The 21,197-nt window shown below is 43.5% G+C and overlaps 1 protein-coding gene across 2 annotated transcripts in view; it reads left to right on the top strand.

Moving 5' to 3' along the window:
• The first annotated feature begins 8,076 nt into the window (after positions 1-8,076).
• The window catches only part of UST (uronyl 2-sulfotransferase), a 294,746-nt gene continuing 281,625 nt past the window's right edge, over positions 8,077-21,197 (top strand). Inside the window, exon 1 of one of the 2 annotated variants that reach the window (XM_066373034.1) lies at positions 8,077-8,864. In XM_066373034.1, coding sequence (XP_066229131.1) covers positions 8,618-8,864 — 247 coding nt within the window. In that variant the 5' untranslated portion in view covers positions 8,077-8,617. The remainder of the gene's footprint in view (positions 8,865-21,197) is intronic. The other variant, XM_066373035.1, reaches the window with a different exon arrangement.

Here is a 21,197-nt window from a genome sequence, read left to right as displayed (position 1 = left end):
TAACCCACACACTTGAGGGAATAAGTCTTTGGAGAAAGATGTGATCAGTTATAGGAAAGACAGTATCAGATTTTTTTTTTAATGTTAAACCTTTGAGTAGTACGAACGTTCATGTATGTCCTCACTCAAAGGGTTAACAAAAAACTCATTACTCAAAGGGTTAAGCAATGCACTGGGATTTAAATAAATATCAATTTGAAGGTGATGACACTCATTTGGGTTAATAATTTTTTTTAAAGAAACCACTCTATTATTCTCTTTTCATGCCTTTAAGCAAGACAGTGAGTCAATCAAATCACTGACCTGATTAATTAAAGACAAAAAAGTATTTTGTGATAAATGAATACACTGGAACTCATATTTGTGCTTAGCATCATAAAAAGTGCCAGGCATGTCTCATAATAGACCAACAACATCACATTACACCAAGTTCATCTGAGAAAGCATTATTCAACTGGTTACAGAAATGATGTCTTCAGAGGCCTCTTGTAAGCTCCCACTTGCCCAGGCTGTTCTTGCCCCTCCCCCTTCATTTCCCTGGCTTTACATCTGCCCGCCCCCCATTGTACATCAGATACAGTCAACGTAAAAGCATACCAGGAAATCCTAACTATGACTTCAGAGTCACATTACTCTTGGAACAAAAAATAATTACCAATTTGATCACCTAACTTTAGTCATCATATTAGCTTATAAGTAACTCTCAAATTTAAAAAATAACTTTTGCACTTAGAGTAGAAAGATTTATAAGACCATTATAAGATTAAAGAAAAAAATATTTCTTTTGTAAATGCCTTGAATATTGGATTTCTCTAAAGGTTTGAATGACTTTCCTAGTGATAGTGTGTAACAAGCAATTCAGCATTTAATTATACACTGCCCTGCGTTACTGTCAAATTTCTTTTTTTATGGCTAACCTGTCAAAGAGCAAAGTCTTTGAAAGCTGAACATTTGGTCTTACACTTTTCTGTTGTGCTTTGGGGCAATTAGTAGAGTGGTAGGTACATAATAGGGCTAAATGCATATTTATTGCATGATAGAAAGGACATATTGATTTTAAACTCTATTAACATAGATTAAGAGTCTAGTCAAGAATTTTTATACAGAAAATCCAAGCAACCAGTTGGATGCTGTTTAGAACTTCATAGGAGCATGGTGAAAAATAAATTAGCCAAACAGACCACCCTTAAGATAGTGTCTTAATTGTGCCAAGATATTTCAAAATATGGCCCAAACAGCAATCAACACTGTTAAAGTGATATAACTCTTATCCTTGAAGGTAAGACAGTCAATATTAAGAAGGTTTTTTCCTTTAGTTGTAAACCAAGTGACTATTTTAGGCTTTTTATGTAGACCAAACAAAATTTTTTAAAGAAAACTCACTATAGCAAGACAGATACCTGTTGTGGACCTTCCCTTTTCTCAGAATTGAAAGGTTCCACCAAACTGCAACAATTAGACTTGCTCTCTGTTATATTAAGGCGGTGAAACAGTGTCTGCACTTAACTGTATCTTTTTCGACAAATGTGGTTTTTTTTTCCTGCAAAAATCTAAGCCATGCCTGTCTCTTGTACACTCTCTATATCAGGGGTCGGGAACCTTTTTGGCTGAGAGAGTCATGAACGCCACATATTTTAAAATGTAATTCCGTGTAAAGCCATACAACAACCCGTGTGGTGTTGTCCCGGAGGACAGCTGTGATTGGCTCCAGCCATGTGCAACAATGAACATGAGTGGTAGGAAATGAATGGATTGTAATACATGAGAATGTTTTATATTTTTAACGTTATTATTATTTTTATTAAAGATTTGTCTGCGAGCCAGATGCAGCCATCAAAAGAGCCACATCTAGCTCGTGAGCCATAGGTTCCCGATCCCTGCTCTATATTAATATTGTTTTCTCTGCCGCATCCGTTTAGTTAAAATAGAACCGTGATTTCTGTTTAGCTCTGCTTAAGAGCCAAGAGGCTGGCGAGCACTGGCAAAGAGGGGAGAATCTCTAGAGAACCTTTGGACAAACCCCAATTGGTTCCAGTGACTAGAGTCCCCCATTCTTAGCACAGTTGCAGCCACCCCTTCCTTCTCCAGGCAGCTCAACCGCTGCCTGCCAGACACATCTCTGCACTCTTTCTCAGTCATTCTCATTACTTGCCATGACCTCTGGGCTGCTGCCCAGCTATAAATTCTACTCATCCTACAGTCCGGCTCGTGTACCACCTCTTCTGGGAAGCTTTCCCGGACTAGGTCTTTCACAGTAATATCCATTATTCTTATAGTCTGTTTCCTCATGTGCAAAATGGGGGAGATAACTGTGTCTACAGCATGAGGTTGCTGAGAGGGTTAAAAGACTTAATTCCTACAAAGGGATTAGATGCTAGAAACATAGTAATTCTAACTACTGGTTTTAGTAATTATTATTTATTACAAAACATTTGCGATTTAAGAGCCCTTTTGTTCAGCGCTTTCTTTATTTGCTTGCTTGCCTGTTCTGTGTTTACGCCTTGTCTCCGCAGAGAGGGGCAGCGGAATGCAGGTGCACCGGTGGAGGGTGCCTCTTGTTCTTCATGTGTGGGCAGCTATGGTTAGGGTGTACTCTGGGGAGTGTGCCCAGAACCTCATATCAAGTTTCCATGGACACAATGACGCCCTGGTCATCCACCAACTGGATGGAAACAAGCAGTGTTTTAATCTTGATATTAAAACCTATTTTCTCATTTGACTCACAATTCCAAGGAAGAGAAACAGATCAGGGCGGCTTGTGATTTACCATTATTGCAAGATGAGCATTCCAATAGCCACGCAGTAAAAGAAGAGGCTTGGAACACAACCTTGGTGGTCTGCCAGGGCCAGAGCTCAGAGGGCTTGGTTTTCCGAGAGAGATTGCTTCAACCCCTGAGAGGAACGACAGTCCTGCAGATAAGAACACTTCTGCGAAGGTGAACGATAACACCAGGCAAAACCCATGGATTTATATTCCTTTCATAATTTTAGGAGGCCTTTATGATCAGGGAATAACTAATTTGCTAATTAAACTAGGGTTCGTGGAGATGGAGAAGGATTTGTTCATTCAGTCAGTCAATTGTCCTTTCTTTTTTTTCTTTCAACAAATATATATCGTAACTTTAAACAATGCCTTTTGGTAACCGTTGACTGTTCTAGCAGGATGCAGACCTGCTCTGCATTCCCGCCCACCTCTCATCCCCTACTGGCCAATCATGGAGTAATGAGATTTGGCCCACCGAGTGACTACTACTTGTCCACACTGTCCTAGGTGCTGGGGAAAAGGCAGTGAAGGAATGAGATGAAGTCATGGCTGTTGGGATGCTTGTTTTCTAGTGAGGAGTGATACACAACCAATAAAAAACACTAACATTTTAGGATATGGTAAATTCATTCCATGGAGAAAACTCAAGGCCAAGGGAATAAAGGCGGTAGGTACGTGTGTGTACGACGTGTGAGGTAGTCAGGGAAGACTCCTTTGATGAGATAAAATTGCACAGAGACTGGAAATAAGTCAAGAAACAAGCCATGTGGAGGGCTGGGGAAAGAACTTTCTAGGCAGAGGAAACCACAAGTGCAAAGGCCCTGGGAGGCAAGTGTTGTTTGTCTGGTGCATGACGGGGCGGGACGAGTAAGGAAAAGGGATAGGAGACAAGGCCAGACTGACGGTGGAGGCAGGTCTCAAAGGGCCTTGCCGGGCAGTAGATGGACTGCGGCTTTCACTCTGAGCGCTTCGAGAGCCATTGACCAGCTGTGAGCAGAGGAGTTACACCGCGGCTGCTGGGAGGGAAACGGAATAGAGAGGAAAAGGCTGGGAGCTGGAAGAGGACGGGCAGGGACTACTGATTGCCACTTGATAGTCTCCTGTCCTTTCTGACTGAATAATGGCACCCTGATTTTCTGGTGGCAGCAGTGTGCCCAGCTGAAATCTCTATTTCCTGGTCTTCCCTTACAACGAAAAATAGTCCGGTGACTACAATCTGGACAAAGAACTCTAAGGTGACTGATAGCATTTTTGGAACACTGCTTAAAAAGAACCTATTCGCTGGGAAGAAGTTGTCTTTTCCTCTTTTGTTTCCCCTTGTTGCCAGCCGAGAACATAAACATCGTGGCTGGAGCTCAAGGGCCATCTTGAATCATGAGGTGACCTTTAAAATTGAAGCCACACACTGGGTAGAACAGAAAGATCCAACAGGTCCCTGATGGGAGCGTGGAGACGCCTCACCACCTCGGGATTGCTTATTTCTGGACTTGTTTCACCTGGAAGAAACGCAGTCCCATTTTGTTTAAGCCACTGCTATTTTGAGTTCTTTGGTTATATAGAGCTAAATTTAAACCTAACTGATACAGGAGGCCATTGCAATGACCTGAGATGGTGGCTCGGACTGGAGTGGTAGCAAGGGAAGTCAGATTCTGGATTTGTAGATGGTTTAGATACACAGCCAGGGAAGGATGAAAACAAAGACGACTTCTGGGTTTTGCGCCCAAGTACTTGATATGGTTGATTTCAGAGACGCAGGGGCTAGGGGAGGGCGTGCTTGGGGGTGGGGTTGGCGTGTGTGGAAGCAGGGGGCTGGTGGAGTGGCAGGTTGGACACGGTGACACAGGGGGAAAGGGAGAGAGCGTGGGGCGTCAGCTGGTGAGAAATGAGGGAACTTCTGTTTTCTCAGTAAAGTATGAGGCCAGGTCATCAGCTGAGATAGAAGGGATGAAACAGTGGTGGAGATGGTGAGATCTGAGGAGGAAAAGAAGTGTGAAGTACTCATTTCAGAGTTGAATTTTGGGGCATTAATGAGCGAACATCCATTTAAAATTTGTGTTTATTTAAAGTGAACGTCCTTCTGCAGTCCAGTCCAGTGGCACTGTTGTGTTCAACCTGGGTTTTGCCAGACAAGTACTACATATATATATATATATAATATATATGTATACACACACATACACACAATATATATACACACAATATATATATACACACAATATATATCTATATATACACACACATTATATATATATGTGTGTATATATATATATATATATGGTCTACCAGAAAGTTCTGTCCATTTCTATCACAAGTTTCGACATGTAAGTACATGTTTATTTGGCGCATGTGTGCCTCTCTATTTTAATCACTTAATGTATACATACTGACATAGCAAATTAACTAAAACGAAGTTGATTCACGTTAGTCTTATGTGTGAAGCGATAGTGTACCCATGACTACTGATAAAGTTCATTTATGCCACTGTAATTTTTAAGAATTTCAACAAGGAAGAAACGCTACAGAAGCATGTCTGTCGCATCCACCATATTCGCCAGATTTAGCAACCTCCGACTATCACTTGTTTTTGTCCTTAAAAATTTTTTTGAAGGGCAAAAAATTCAAAAATGAAGAAGATATCAAACAAGCACTGGTTGAATTTTTCACATCAAAAGATAAAACATTTTTCAAAAATGGAATATACAAATTGCCCTCATGCTGGCAAGAAACCATTAATAATAATGACAATTATATTATTTAATAAAGTTTATTGACAGTAAGAAAAATTTGTATTTTGTTTTATTCCAAAACTTTCCGGTAGACCATATATATATATATAAAAGAAGGAGAGGGATAAGGGATGAGTGTTTGCAAGACAGATCAGAATGATGGATTGGGAGTCAAAACTGGATAAAGAAGGAAGGAAACAGTTGAGATGGGTGATGGATTAGAAAGTTGAGTGTTCTTGAAAAGACTGAAAAATTGCTACAGTGTGGGTACTCAGGAAGCAAGCAGAAGGACAGAAGGTGATGGTGGTCAGAAGGTTGTGTTGTTAAAAATGAGTGACCCAGGTGAGCATGGTGAAAAGTCACCAGAGATAGAAGGAATGAAGAAGCCCGAGATACTAAGACGAGGTCAATGTGTTAAATAAAGTACATTAAATAATAACACTGATAACAAGAACTGTTCACAGATTCTTATAATTAGTAGATTTAACTGGTTTGAATGAATATACCATTCATCAACAAAAGTACTTTAAAAGGTGATTTTGAAGGGACAATTTACAAGACTTCCAAGAAGTAAGTTTTATTCAAACATCTAAGTTTTTATTGAGTGAAAATTCAAAACACTTTTTTCCATGTGAAACTTTTTATTTGGATATCATTTTTTTCTTGTGAGGTTTTTTTTTTAAGGCAACTAGTCCAACTAGTCCATTAACAAAAATTTAAAAAAACAAAAAACCCAGACCTTTTCTTTTTCTTTAAAAATTCTTCATCACAATTGTTCTTCTGAGCTGGACCTTGCCCCTTTGTTCTTTCCTAACTTTTCACTTAAAAAAAAAAACCTTTTATTCCCATACTTAACTTTTTTTTGAGATGTTTATTTCTTTTCTTCCTGTTATAACCTCACTGTTGCTCAGATTTGGTTTTGTGAGCACAGAGGATCTGCCACATTACTTTCTAATGAAAACCATTCACATTATGAGGCCAGGTCTCAGGTACGGGTCCAATTTGACAAGGTGGTTTTGAAGTATATATTATGGAAATTTCTTTGCTCCTCCCATCTCCTGGCCCCTCAGCATGAACTCAGAGATTATTAATGGGAAGCTTCTTCTAGCTTCTCAGTGTGCTAATTCACATTAATGAGCAATGACTAAGATTGGCTTAATTTTCTGAGAGGCATTCATATTTCCAAAATGTGCGTATTAATCTAACTAAATAACTGATTCGTGCAGTAAATGTGAGACAAGTCATTAACACTCTATTCAGGATGTTCTGTGACAGGACAGAGAGGCTTCCTTTGTCTTCGGGCCCAAAGCAGCCTTCCTTTCTCAGAGAAAGTGGGCTGGGTCAACATCAAACTGGAAAGTAGAATTTTTGTGTGTGCACGTGTGAATGTGTGTGTGACATTGCCCACTTCATTTATAAGGTTCTTCAGCTTATGATCTATCTACCTGTCCCTTCACTGCTTTCAAATCAGGAACCAGAGACACACACGTATGGATTTCGGTTCAAACAAATTATTCTTAAACTGTAAACTTTTAATCTCAGGATCATGTTCTCTAACTTTCCAAAGAAAAATTTTCAGTTGCCCAACTTTATAAAAGTTTTCAGGACAGTCATAGAGTCATAGAGGTCCGTGGCTCCTGGTACTTCCTTTCATCTGGTTGTCAATTACTGGAGTGTACAGTGCAGAGTTCATCCTCCATGCAAATAATGAGAAAAAAGGGTACTGGCTGGGAGATAGTATAGCACAGTGGTTAGTATAGTGAGCTTGGGGGTCAACCAGATTCTAGTGCAGCTCCTAACCAGATTCTTAGAAGCTTTGTGACCTTGGACAAGTCATTTAAGCCTCAGGTGGTAGAGTTTCTATCTATAGCAATAAATTATTCTTACTGCAAGTGTGGCTGCCCTTTCTTGCGCACCCTCCAATCAGGGGATCTGTATTTGGCGCAGGCTTTCTGCTCAAGAGGTTCTCTTTCAGGACCAGTAGTTTCCTTGGAAGTCAGGCAGGCTGCCTGAAATGGGTATGCAGGGTCTCTTCCCCCTTCCTATCTGTTAGCGGCAGGACCTCTCGGAGTCTGCCCAATACCCCCCCCCCCCCCCCACCACCACCCGCGCTTGTCTCTGTGGTCGCTACCGTGGATCAGTAGCGACAGCACGAGGGGCGAGCAAGAAGAAAGCCTTGTTTCTCCTCCAGTAGTCGGGGCACGAACCTGGCCCTACGGGGCGTGTTGAATTCTAATTTACACACCACTGGCTCTTTTACCATTTCAGCAAAGTCTTGACTCACTATCCCAGTACCTTTAATCGGCCTTTTGTGAACAGCTTGGGATACGGCAGGAGAATCAAGTTTCTGAAATGAACAAAATATCTACAGTAAAAAAAGTCGTGCTTCTTCCTGCCGGCGACTGTTTACGAGAGAATAGTCAGCGGGGCCCCCAAGAGGTCGCTGGTGGCGCAGGAACTGAGGCCAGATTGTCGAGAAAGGGGGAAGGAAAAAAACACCCAGAAACTTTCTTCCTTGTTGCGAATAATCGCCGCGCCCCCCGCCCCTCCCCAGGCAGAGGCAGTAATGTGACACCGGAGAGAAACCCGGAGACCCAAGCGGAGAAAGGGAGGGAAGAGGGAGGAGAGAGGGCTGCGGAGAGCCGGAGGGAGAAAGGGGAGGAGAAGGAGGAAAACCCCTGTCAAGGAGGTGGAGCGAGGGGCTGGTGTCCGCCTCCTGTTCCTCCCTGCCGTTTTTTAGAGGAGCCTGAACCGGGACAAAACACGCCGAGACCGACAGACACAAAGCCGGGGGGTCCACGCTGGCGCTGGAGGCGAGCCCCGGCGGCCGCGAGCGAGCCCGAGGCGCAGCGGGGCGCGGGGCGCGGGGGCGCTAGCGGGCCGGGTGTGGGCAGCGCCCCCGAGCCGGGGGCCGGGCACCTCGGCCGGTCGGGCCGCGGCGGCGGCGGGGACCATGCCGAGGAAAGTCTCCTGAGCCCGGCAACTTCGGCCCCTCCCCGCCCCCACCCGGGCTGCCCTCCGCACGGCCCTGCCCATGAGCAGCCGGCCCGCCGGGCTCTCCTTCTCGCAGGCGGATGGGTGACCTTTTCCTGGCACGGGCCGACTGTGCGAGGCGGCGGAGCAGGCGATGAAGAAGAAGCAGCAGCATCCCGGCGGCGGCGCGGATCCCTGGCCCCATGGGGCCCCTCTGGGGGGCGCCCCTCCTGGCCTGGGCAGCTGGAAGCGCCGGGTCTCCCTGCTGCCTTTCCTGCGCTTCTCCCTCCGGGACTACGGTTTCTGCATGGCCACCCTGCTGGTCTTCTGCCTGGGCTCCCTCTTCTATCAGCTCAGCGGGGGACCCCCTCGCTTCCTGCTCGACCTGCGACAGTATTTGGGTAAGGAAGAGAGGCAGGCACAAGGGTGGCGCCAGCCTCACGAAGTTGTGACGGCGGCGGGCAGGGCGGGAGGTGGGACAGGGGATGCGCTGGGGACTTCGGGTGCTCCCCAGGTGGGACGCCCGGGAGCGTCGTGCAGCTGCCGGAGCCGTCTGCTCCCTCCGGAGCTGCCGGCAGTCCATCTGGATGGACGGGCCGGACAGGTACCTCCGGGCGGGGCACTGCATAGCTTCCCCGCCTCCGCTACCCCGTCTGAGACGGAGTGCAGGCGTGTGCTTGTGGGTGTGTACGATGGGTGGATATTCAGTCCCGGCCGTGTGGGGAGAGACAAGAGGAAGGGACAGCCCGTCCCTGGCATCGTAGGGACCATAGTCCTGTCCTGTCCAGCACTCCGGATCGTGCGGATGGCTGTTGCTCCTTTCCATGGTGGGCTCTGTGAATTCTGCTCGCAAGTTGCTCTCTTGACGCTGGTTTGACTCCAGGCTCTGCGCGGTCTCCGAGCAAGCTTGTCCTTTGGCAATCCCTGCTCACCCCGAGGCTCGCTGCGAGTGGGGCATGGGGAGCGGGCTGTGCCGGGAGGTCTGGGGCTGGCCGAAGGTGCAGGTCAGCCTGAACAACTGTGTCGCCTGCTTTGACCCCGCGATCCTCTGCGTTTCAAACCCAAACTTTTGTTGCGGGGTTGTGCTTGGTTTATTAGGAGCACGGGGGCCTATTTTTAGCAGAGGTAAGGAGGGGGTTGTGCCAAGAGAGAAAGGAACGGCTCCAGAGAGAGGGCGTGACCCGCAGCTCCCCGTCCGAGCGCGGGAAGCGAGCAGTGCCAGGGCCCAGCCAGCGCACACCCAGGTCCCCAGTGCGATGATGGGTCGCGTGCCTTGGCCAACGCAAGGTGCAAATCTCTCGCAAGCGTGTGTCCAGAAGAGGTCTTGTGGGAAAGAGGGGCGAAGCTGGGAGGCTGCAGCTTCTTGCAGACTTGCATGGGGATAAACCCAAACCCGAGCCACCGGCAAACATCCGTCATCTGCCTGACCGAGCCGGTGCGCAAAGGGAACCGGCTGAAGCGCTGGAACCGTAATGGGCCAAGTGACTACGTACGGCAGGCTGCAGGCTGCCACACTTACCAACCAAAGTCACGTCATAGCAGAAGTCACAAGTCCAGATAGCACACCACTGTCGAAGGAGAAAAAAAAAATCACTTCAGCAAAGTGACACGTGTTAGAGCTTTCTGAAATGTAAACGCAGACCAAATAATACTCATGTAGAGAAGCTCAGATTTTAAAAGTAACAGTTCTGTTTCTGTAGAAACTTTGAGGGAACTATGCGGAAAATGAAAGGAAAATATTGTCCAAGTAGATTTCCAAAGTATGATCTTGAGTATCTGTTTTGTTTTTCTTAGAGGATTTGGGGGTAATACCCACTTTTATTAGGGAGTCAACTCTCTTCTTTCTCTGAGTTCTGTATTTTGGAGTCTTATAGCTTCACTGGCTCTCAGACACCTGCTAGTGTCCACAGAGGTAACTTTTTCTTTTTTTCTTTTTAAATCACCACCAACAATCACTGTTAACTGGCTTTGAGAAGTAACTGGTTTTGAAGCTCATGGTCTTTTTCTATAAAATCTAATAATGAATTCTTTGTACAAGTTCCTTTTAAGCAAAAATGGAGGCCAGTGGTGTAGGGAAGATACAGGGGGTGGGGGCAGAAGACATCTGTGTTTAGTGCCCTTAAGAGCATGTGGCTTTGGGCAGGGTACTCAGACCTCGTGGGCTTCAGGTTTTTCAGGTAAAATTAGCAGCTGGACTTGATGGTCTCGCACCTCCACTCAGCTCCTCAAATGTTGGTTCTGTTATCCTTCCTGGGGATGGTCACATCTGGGAGGAGGAGGGGAACAAAAGTACCACTGAGGTTAAAATCAAGATGCTTCAATATGTATCACATGAAACTTTTAAAAGTTGAGATACATGTGGTATCCAGAATTTAGTGCTTTCATTATGAATATATTCCAGAAAATGAGACCTGGTAAACTTGGGCCCAGTGGTGAAAGGGTGACTTCACAGCATTCACTGAGGGAACGAGGAAGAACGGAAGAATGGGACATAGCTCTTATGACAAACTGATCATTAAATTTCTGACTGACATGATGGGTTCAATAATTGACATCATTGTGAACTGAATATAGGATGCCCTTGGCCAAATTTGTTCCTTGTTGTTTTGTTATATTTAAGAGGGTCTAAAATATGCCCTTAATAATATAAGGCCTAGGTATCTGCAGAATTAGTTTTCCCTTGTTTCCTCCATTCTATTATTTTAGTGTCTGTCAAAACAGAGTTTGCGGTTGGTAAAGACATCCTCTCCATTTCTTTAGTTAGCCAATTTTGGAGGCAAGTATTTTCCTTAAATATTATATAAGTGCATGTAAAGAAAAAAAGTTTCCAAATCAAAATAATATTTATAACAAACATTTTTCTTGACAGGATATTATTTTAATATATTTGTGTAATATTACACATCTGTGTAATGTTATACATTGACACATAGTAACTACTCCATGACTATTGAAGTAATGACTGAACCTATTTTATCAAATAGGTTGTGTATTTAATCCTCACAGGAAAGCCAAGAGATCTGACCATTCACGGCTGAAGCTACCATTATTGTGCTGTGCCAGTCCATACACATGCAGGGTGAAAATGCCTCAGCCGGTAATATTATAGGTAGGCCCTCCAACTATTCCCATTTTTCATATGGGAGAAATAAAGGCAGAGAGGTTCACTGACTTGCTGACAGACACTTAGCAAGTAAGGCAAGACCTGGACCCAAATCCGTCTGATTCAAGTACTCACTGTAGAGTGCTATGAGCAGTTTAAGTGATAAAATGGAAATATAACCAAAGTGCAAGTGGGACTCTTAAGAGCTGACTGGCAAAAAATGGTCATGGTTGTTTGCCTAATTTCACTTTCTTTTTTTTTGTTTTTTTTGTTTTTTTGGTTTTTTTTTTTCATTTTTCTGAAGCTGGAAACAGGGAGAGACAGTCAGACAGACTCCCGCATGCGCCCGACCGGGATCCACCCGGCACGCCCACCATGGGGCTACGCTCTGCCCACCAGGGGGCGATGCTCTGCCCATCCTGGGCGTCGCCATGTTGCGACCAGAGCCACTCTAGCACCTGGGGCAGCGGCCAAGGAGCCATCCCCAGCGCCCGGGCCATCTTTGCTCCAATGGAGCCTCGGCTGCGGGAGGGGAAGAGAGAGACAGAGAGGAAAGCGCGGCGGAGGGGTGGAGAAGGAAATGGGCGCTTCTCCTGTGTGCCCTGGCCGGGAATCGAACCCGGGTCCTCCACACGCTAGGCCGACGCTCTACCGCTGAGCCAACCGGCCAGGGCCTTCACTTTCTTTTTCTTGATATTTTTACTAAGCATCTTGAGGGGCCAACGGAAGAGAAATAATTTGATCAGCCGCTTTTCTGCAAATCCACCTTCCTGTATTGATCACCACAATGTGGCCTCCACGTACTAGGGAACTCGACACCCCAGAGCCACACAACTGGAGGCCATGTGGCTTGGAATGATAAGACCTGGTCTTTCTTTAGCAGGTGCTCTTTGTCTAGGTTCTCAGTGTGTGGTCCCTGGGTTTGCAGCCTCAGCATCATCTGGGTGCTTGTTACACATGCACATTCTCAGGTCTTATCCCAGACCTATGGAGCGGATGAAGGAGTCCGTGTGGGGACCCAGCCAGCTGGTGTTTTAGCAGATCTTCCAGGTGTTTCTGATGCCGGCTCAAGTTCGAGAACCAGTGCTCTAGAGTGAAGTATTGCTTTCAGGGGTCTTCCCATGCATGTGAGAGAAAGAGGGGAGATGGCGGAGAGAAGAGATGTGTAAATGATTTCAAAGGTGATGTACATGGTTTCATGTTTTTCGGTTTCAGCTTTTGAAAATGCACCTCATTATTTCAAGGAAAGGACTAGCCCACAGCTGCAGCCCCATCTGGCTTCAGAAATTCCGAAGTTGGGGTGAAGTGGGGCGACCAGAGAGCACAGTGTGAGGAAAGGAGGGAAGGGAGGGAAGGAGTCAATACTGATGCTTCCTCTTCCTGCGGAGCCAGGGGCGGACAGCTTCTTCTGTCTCATCGGTTTGCGGAAAGGCAAAGCCCGTTCTCCTTAACGATATTTTCTGCTGCAACAAATTTGAAAAATGGAAAGTGACTTAGAGGGAGAAAAATTACGCAGGGATAACTATTGCCCTGACGTTTTCCCTCCTCGAAATGAGTGGAGAGAGGGAAATACCAACAAACGCTGGGGTGAATAGATGAACATAGCAAATTGCTGTACTTAAACTTGGAGACTGTAGGCTTTTCTATTCAGTGAAATTATTTCATTATTTTTGAAGCAGTATTCAGACTGATTTGCTATAGAAAACAAACAAAAAGTAAGATCTCCCCCAGAAATTAGGTTATGTTGCAGCCTCTGCCGATAGCCACATTACTTATGAGCTGTGGGTAGATCAAAAACGTGGGATAACACTCATTACATTGATGTAAACTGAAAAGCCAGATGGTTTACTACTGATCTTATGCAACCAGCAATGCTAATGATTTATCATCAAAGCCTTGGATATGGGATTTAGCCTTTATGGGAACTGAATTTGTTGGATTGATCTGAAGTTACTGTTCTTTCTTTTCCATTTTTAATTTATACTACTTTAAATGGAGGTATACCACTTTAGTTTTCAGAATTGCCAATCCCTATATCCATATATATTTACATATATAAGGCGCATGACAGTTTTGAGTCAAAAATGAGAGAGAAAACGATGTAACTATTGAATTTAGAATTCTTTAAGTTTAAATAAATTTAAAGGTAAATATGAAAATAGACATCCTGCTCTCTTACAAAATAGTTTCTTTAAACCTTAAAAGGCAAATTTAAATTTTCTTCTGTGTATCACGTATGGTTTCAATATAGTACTCCAGGTCTCAGACAGCAGTCTAGGAAATGCATGCATGAAATATGATGTTATCAGTAGAAATTGTTGACATGAAAAGAAAATGACATTCTTGTTCATAGCTGCAAATTTATCTTCTAGGGTTGAATGGGGACACAGTAGCACTGTCACAGAGGAAGAACAGAAAGTGGAATTGGACTGAGGCATTCTGTTTCATAAACACACAGAATGAATGGGGAAAAGCATTCCGCCTTGTAAACTATTTTTAATGTAGAGTAGTCTCAGTATGAGTTGTTTAAAAATACATATGAATATGTATTATCTGGATACCGTCTTTCTTCAAATTCCCTGTCATCAAGCCAGGTTTAAAACACTAGTTGGATTTGTATTTGAGGAAACTAGTATACAAGTAGACAAGCATTTCTGAGTCCCAAGGGAAACAGTATCTTTTGCTTTCTCAAAGGGAAGCTGCAGGAGCGGAACAGTAGCTTGCCCTGCAGCTGCGCTCAAGGGAACGGTGACGGTGACGGGCAAAGATAAGTCATATTATTTGATGGATTGTAGCCACTAAAAATGATTAGGAGTTGTCACTTGCTATTTTTAGGGGTGGGGGGTGGGGGAGACTTGACTACAAATAAATTTTACCTTACCTATATTTATTTTTATTTTAGAAACTCAACTTTAAGCAAACAGTGATATTCATAAACCCCTTTATTTATTAGAAAGGGCGACAGAAACACTAATATTTCAATAGAATTCTTTGCAAAAGTCAAGCGTGTGGTAATTATTGCACAAGAAAATTCCAAACGAAGCACATTTCAGCATATGCTATTAATGTTTAAGCAGCTTGAGATATAATTAACAGACCACACAGTTGCCCCTTTTAAAGTTCCAATAGTTTAATAGCTTTCAATAGTCATTTTTGGTATACTCACAGATATGTGAAACTATTGCTGTAGTCAATTTTAGACCATTTTCACCATCAAAAAGAGAAACCCAGTAGCCTTTAACTATTATTTCTCTTTCCCCACTCCACCCTGAGTGGTTACTAATCTACTTTCTGTCTCTATATTTGCCTATTCTGAACCTTTCATAGAAATGGAATCATATAATAGGTAGTCTTTTGTGATTTGTTTTTTTTTTTCACTTAGCATATTGTTTTCAAGGTTCATCTGTGTTTTAGCAGATATCAGTACTTTATTGTTTTTATGGCTGAATAATATTCCATTTTGTTTATTCATTCATTGATGGACATTTGTATCTTTTGGCTATAGTGAATAGTGCTGCTATGAACATTTATGTACAAGTTTTTGCTCAAACACCCATTTTCTGTTTGTTTGGACATATAGCTAGCGGTGGAATTGCTGGGTCATATGGTGGTACTGTATATGTTTAACTTACTTAAGGACCTGCCAAGCTGTTTTCCACAGTGGCTGCACTAGTGTACGTCCCCACCAGCAATGTCTGAGAGTTCCGGTTTCTTCACATCCCCACCAACACGAGTTATTTCCCGTTCTTTTGATTATAACCATCCTACTGGGTGTGATTACGGTGGTTTCGTTTTGCATTTCCCTAATGAGTAGTGATATTGAGCATCTTTCCACGTGCTGGTTGACAATTTGTATAACTTCTTTGGAAAAATGTCTGTTCACATTCTTTGCTCATTTTTGCATTAGGTTGTTCCTTTTATCATTTAAATATTATCTATGTATTCTGGATACTAGACTCTTCTCAGAGATATGACTTTGCTATTTATTTTGAAGTTGCAAATGGTGGCACTGGTTGAAACCCAATACTGTCATGTATTGTTCTCTATGTTATGGGTATGCACCTTCTGACAGTACAAGAAATTTGTTTTATACCTTAGTCACTTTCAAAGTGCTAAAAAAATACAGTGCAGTGTACAGTGTCTGGGTATACAATAAAACCTAAGTAAATTCCTACCAATTGATTGAAAATAAGAACCTATTCAAAAGAGTCTTGGGTTCTTTTTACAGTTACGGATTACTTCCGAAGTATTCAATCCTGGAAGTAATTTAGCTCTAACGTATGATAATTCATGGATAGCTAGCACTTATCTCTTTTTACAGTTATCACAAAGATTCCTGTGACTTGGATGTGGAACATGTGCCTATCCAATGCTGAACAACAGATTATTGTGCAGTGGATGGGAGTATGTGTCTTTGTATTTGCCCACTAGAATGGAGCTGATAAGTTCAGCAGGGGGAAACATTTGGGTCCATTATGTTTCTTATACAATGTACAAGGATAACAGGGAAATCTTGGGCATTATAAAAAAAATTAGAATTCATACACAATTCATTTTTATTCATGCTGCGGTTTAATAAACAGGGACAGTAAGTTCTGTCTATGTTTCTTTTTAGTAAAATAACATGAATTTTAGGAAGAAGTGTTAGAACTTTTTGGTAGGTTTTAAATATATGTATTTATGATATATATATATCATCAAAATAGGAAGCTTTAAAATAAGTGTAGCCAGTTCCATGCTGCCTGGTAGAGATCTACTTTGAATAATTTGTAACACTCTCGTTAAAAATTATCAGGGACCCTACCAGGTGGTGGCACAGTGGATAGAGAGTCGGACTGGGACGCGGAGAACCCAAGTTTGAAACCCCAAGGGTGCCAGCTTGAGCATGGGCTCGTCTGATTTGAGCAAGGCTCACCAGCTTGAGCACAAGGTCGCTGGCTTGAGCAAGGGGTCATTCAGTCTGCTGTAGCCCCCCGTTAAGGTACATATAAGAAAACAATCAATGAACAACTAAGGTGCCACAGTGAAGAATTGATGCTTCTCATCTCTCTCCCTTCCTGTCTGTCTGTTCCTATCTGTCCCTCTCTCTGTCCCTCTCTGTCTCTGTCACAAAAGAAAAAAAATTTACCAGGGAGCCACATATAGCTGTTTAGTGTTCAGGGTATGCTATAGCACTTGGGCTGTCTCTGGTTTTTTATGTTATCTGTCATTTCCCAAAGATAGCCAATGGCTCACTTTTCTTGCCTCACTGCCTGCCTTCACTTCTGCTATTGCTTTTATGTTGATGGTTTAGGGAGCTAAAATTTCAGTGATTGTCTCTGAACTCCTGTAGTCTTTATTTCACGATCACTTCTGAAGTTCTGACATTCTACCTTGTGCTGTGATAATTTGTGGCAAGCTCCTTGAAAAGAGGAAGCTTGTTCAGTGCTTGCCATCTCTCCTCCGACACTCTCCTGGGTACTCTGCACAGGCCTGCAGGAAATGTCTGTCCATTCAATAGAGTATTCGCTAAGCAGACTGTTCTTTGCTAGGGTTCCTTCACCTGCGTTGTCTGGTCACTATTTTAAGTAGAGAACCTGGGGAGAAGTGCCAGGAAAGACACGAGCTCAATTGATGTCTATAACCCATCTCTTCCAGGCTGTTTGAAGCATATGTTCCAAGCAAAGGCATTAAAACCACCATGACACACAGTTTTATAAACATTACTTTCTGTGCATGGGGATCATGGCCTACCTCTTTCCTGTAGGGATTTCGAGGTGCATTTGTAGGACTCTCTCTGTGATTAAGAATAGCTGAGGTCAATCTAGAGACTGGGCTGCATGCAACTAGAATGCAAAGTATTGATTTATTGTCATTTTTTTAAAACTCCAGACCAGTTGTTTTGAGTGTTTTCAGAATGACAATTTAGTTCTCTTTCTAGGTCAGTACCTTCTTTAAATAGTGATTTGTGTAAAATTGGCAGGTATATTTCCAGCATGACTTTGGGTCTTAAGGAGATAAGACTGTAAAGTGATGTGGTTTTTGAAATAGTAACCAAACAGATTTTAACCTAGAACTGCAAAATGATAGACCATATAATTAGGGCTCAGTGCACAAACCCATTCACCCTATTTTGATAAAAGATAATGGAATAACCATAAGCCAGGGCTCTGATTACGTAATTTTTACTCCATTTATTGATTGATGATTTAAATAACCACTTACATTTAAGCAAACTACATTTCTGGGAATGCCACTGATTTTTTTTCAAGTTCAGTGAGTTTGACTTTCATAGTCTTGAGGAAAATAAAAATGAAAGTATTCTGAAACATAAATGCCTTTGTTCAGAACCACTCAGCGAATATTCATTGAAGGCCTTCTCTGGGCCGGGAGCATCAGACATTAGAAAGAATAGATTTTAGAGCAGAGAGCTTGGTGTGAATCATTGTGTTACCACATATTAGCTGGGAGTATTTGGGCAAGTTTCTTGATTTCTCTGAACCTCAGGTGTTTTGATCTATGCTAGTGATTTCCAACTTTTTTTCATCTCATGGCACACATAAACTATTTACTAAAATTCTTCAGCATATCAGACGTCTATTGTTGGGTTGGCTGTTGTCATTTTTTTATTTGACAATCTAAGGGAAAAGAGGTCAATGCCCCTGACTTATAGTCAGGGATTGCATGTTTTAAAAATTTTTGTGACACACTGGTTGACAGTTGCTAACCTATACAGTGGGATGAATACTATTTATAGGTACCTCTCTAACCCAAGGCTCGCTACTTGAATTCAACAAATGTCAGTTTTCTCACCTTATTCTTTGCTTCTTTCAGACTGCCTCTTCTTCTGGCACACATACACATGCATGTATACATACATGCATACACACTCATACAAGCACACATACTAGTGAAATATGCAAATTCACTCATGGCTTGGCTTCTATTAAAGGGACCAGAGTAATACAAATATGAAATTACTAAACTAGTATTTTTGTGACTTATCTTGCCACTTTCACACTCAGATTGGTAAGGGCTCCTCAACAGCTGACAAATTCCAGCCACTGGCTCTGTTAATTACACACACACACAAATCTTCCTGCTTCTTATCCTGTCTTCTGCTTTCTGGACACAGTCTTTAAAGAACATATCCTTTGCCCAGTCCTCTTTCCTTTGTTTTGAATTTATCCTCTGTTTTTTCCCCCTGGCATTCACAAAATAAAAATAGTGGTGCAGAGGGAGTGTGGTTCGGCTCACTCTCTGGGATCACTGGCTGTGTTAGGGCTGGACTAGTCATCCAAAAGTCACACATTTTCAATCATAATGCCAGGCAAACACTGTGGCTGCCTCAAGAATTTCTCCTGCTTATGACAGGATTACCATGCTAAGTAGTATGGCCACTTTCTTCTCTCTGCTTCCATTGGAAGACAGAGCAACAGCCACGAACTAACGTAGTAGATCCTGTCTTTGTCAAGAGGCTGGTGAACTTGGCTCTGTTTTTCATTTTATGCTTCTTCATGTTGCCATGGCCTGCCCAGTCTTTGATGGGTGTTGAGGCCACAGGCCATTACCATCCACTGTATCTTGTCACCCAATTCCTTGAGAAGTTGCAAGGGAATGTGATTTTATATTATTTAATAGAGTTAAATTTTGTATAGGAAAATTATGACCTTGCCATTTCAAGCACAAAACTTCCTGCTTTGACACAAAGGCTGTTCGACATGAATGCCATCCCACTGGATAAGCAGATTGTCAGGCAAAACTGTGCTGGTTGACGGAAGGGGCACGGGACCTGGGTCTGAAACGAATTCCCAGAGAGTTCAGTGATCAGTGCTATTAAAAGTTACATGAGGCCCTGGCCGGTTGGCTCAGCGGTAGAGCGTCGGCCTGGCGTGCGGGGGACCCGGGTTCGATTCCCGGCCAGGGCACATAGGAGAAGCGCCCATTTGCTTCTCCACTCTCCCCTTTCCTCTCTGTCTCTCTCTTCCCCTCCCGCAGCCAAGGCTCCATTGGAGCAAGGATGGCCCGGGCGCTGGGGATGGCTCTTTGGCCTCTGCCCCAGGCGCTAGAGTGGCTCTGGTCGCGGCAGAGCGACGCCCCAGAGGGGCAGAGCATCGCCCCTGGTGGGCGTGCCGGGTGGATCCCGGTCGGGCGCATGCGGGAGTCTGTCTGACTGTCTCTCCCCGTTTCCAGCTTCAGAAAGAAAAAAGAAAAGAAAAAAAAAAAGTTACATGAGCCTCCTAGGCTTAAGTTTCTTTACCTCTAAAATGAAGAAGTTTGATTAGGTCCACGATTCTCAGTTGTTTTTCTTTCCCAATCACCCCATCAGCAGCAATGTTGCCATATGGTCTCGATGGTCCCCCTGGGAATATGTCCCAGTGTCGGGAAAGGGAGAACGGGGTGGTTTGGGGGCTCTTTAAAGAAGTTCTCTCGGTGATTATTTCTGTGCAGGCCCAGGGGTGGTGTCTCTTTTCTCTTTAGAATCACTGAATTAGATGCTATCTAAGGTTCCATCTACTCTTAAAACCATGTGTTGAAATAAGTTTGCTACTTTGTGGAACTGAAAATATAAGGCTCTTTCCTTTAGAGCCAAATGCTTATTTAAAAAAATGGTGAGAGTTAAGTGACTAAAGGCGAGCTGAATAGGCAAAAACATTTTAGGTCAATGATTTCAGTTTTAATCATAGTTGTTTTTTTCCACCCAACGTCACCAGTTTGTCCCCAACTTATCTGAGCAATAAGGAGAGAATCTTGCTCAAGAAATTGTGGGAAGCAGAATGTCTCTAGGGAGGCAGAGAGAGAGGAGGCAGAGTCAGACTTGGCTTTTCAGAAATCAGAGGCCACCAATGTGATAGGAAGAAAGATGGAAAACAAGTAGGGGTAAGCAGCTCGCGCTGTTCGGAGAGGGTTCTCGCAGCTTTAGCCGAGCTGCTTGCTAATGGTCACTCCGGTCCGTGGTGGACAGCTCCCATAGTTGACGGAGTTCTTGACTATGTGGTGAGCTACTTCCTTGTAGTTTCCAGCTACTTCTGCTCATTTTTCTTGTGGGAACCACATAGAATAATAGCCTATTGAATTTCCTCGTCTTTCAAAGAATTGGCGATAGAAAGATGGTTTTCCCCACACATGAAAGTTTTGTCCGAATAGGTCTTATTTTCCAGTCGTTCTTCATCTGAAGGCACTCCCAGACACAGAAAGCAAACACAGCAAAGGAACAGAACAACCTTAAAGTGAAACCTTCTGAGCAGCGACACCCCATAAACAAAAGAGAAAAGACCCAGATTGGGGACAAATGTTTCTCTAGGAAATGAGATTAATGTGCTGACAGATCAATAAACAAACAGACAAAAAAAAGAGAGAGAAAGAGAGAGAATTCATGAGATAAATGGGCAAAGAATACAGGCAGGCAATTCACAGAATAGGAAACGCAAGTGGCCAATAAACACGTGAAAATATGCAATGACTTTCATTCCCTATGCATCTTAGCACTTTCCTCTGTCGATATGCCTTCTTCCCGGCCCGCCGGCCAAACTGAGGAATTTGCTGCTTTCTTTCAATGGAAAGCCTACTTTGCAGAGAGGCATCCCTATCAGAAGCGAGTGTCTTAGAAACTGTCTTCTTTTGAGAATGGCTGCCACACCCACCACTGTCC

The sequence above is a fragment of the Saccopteryx leptura genome, chromosome 3 (genome assembly GCF_036850995.1).
Source record: "Saccopteryx leptura isolate mSacLep1 chromosome 3, mSacLep1_pri_phased_curated, whole genome shotgun sequence".
Lineage (NCBI taxonomy): Eukaryota > Metazoa > Chordata > Mammalia > Chiroptera > Emballonuridae > Saccopteryx > Saccopteryx leptura.
Note: the sequence above shows the minus strand (reverse complement) of the source record. Positions and strands in the feature narration are given on the sequence as shown.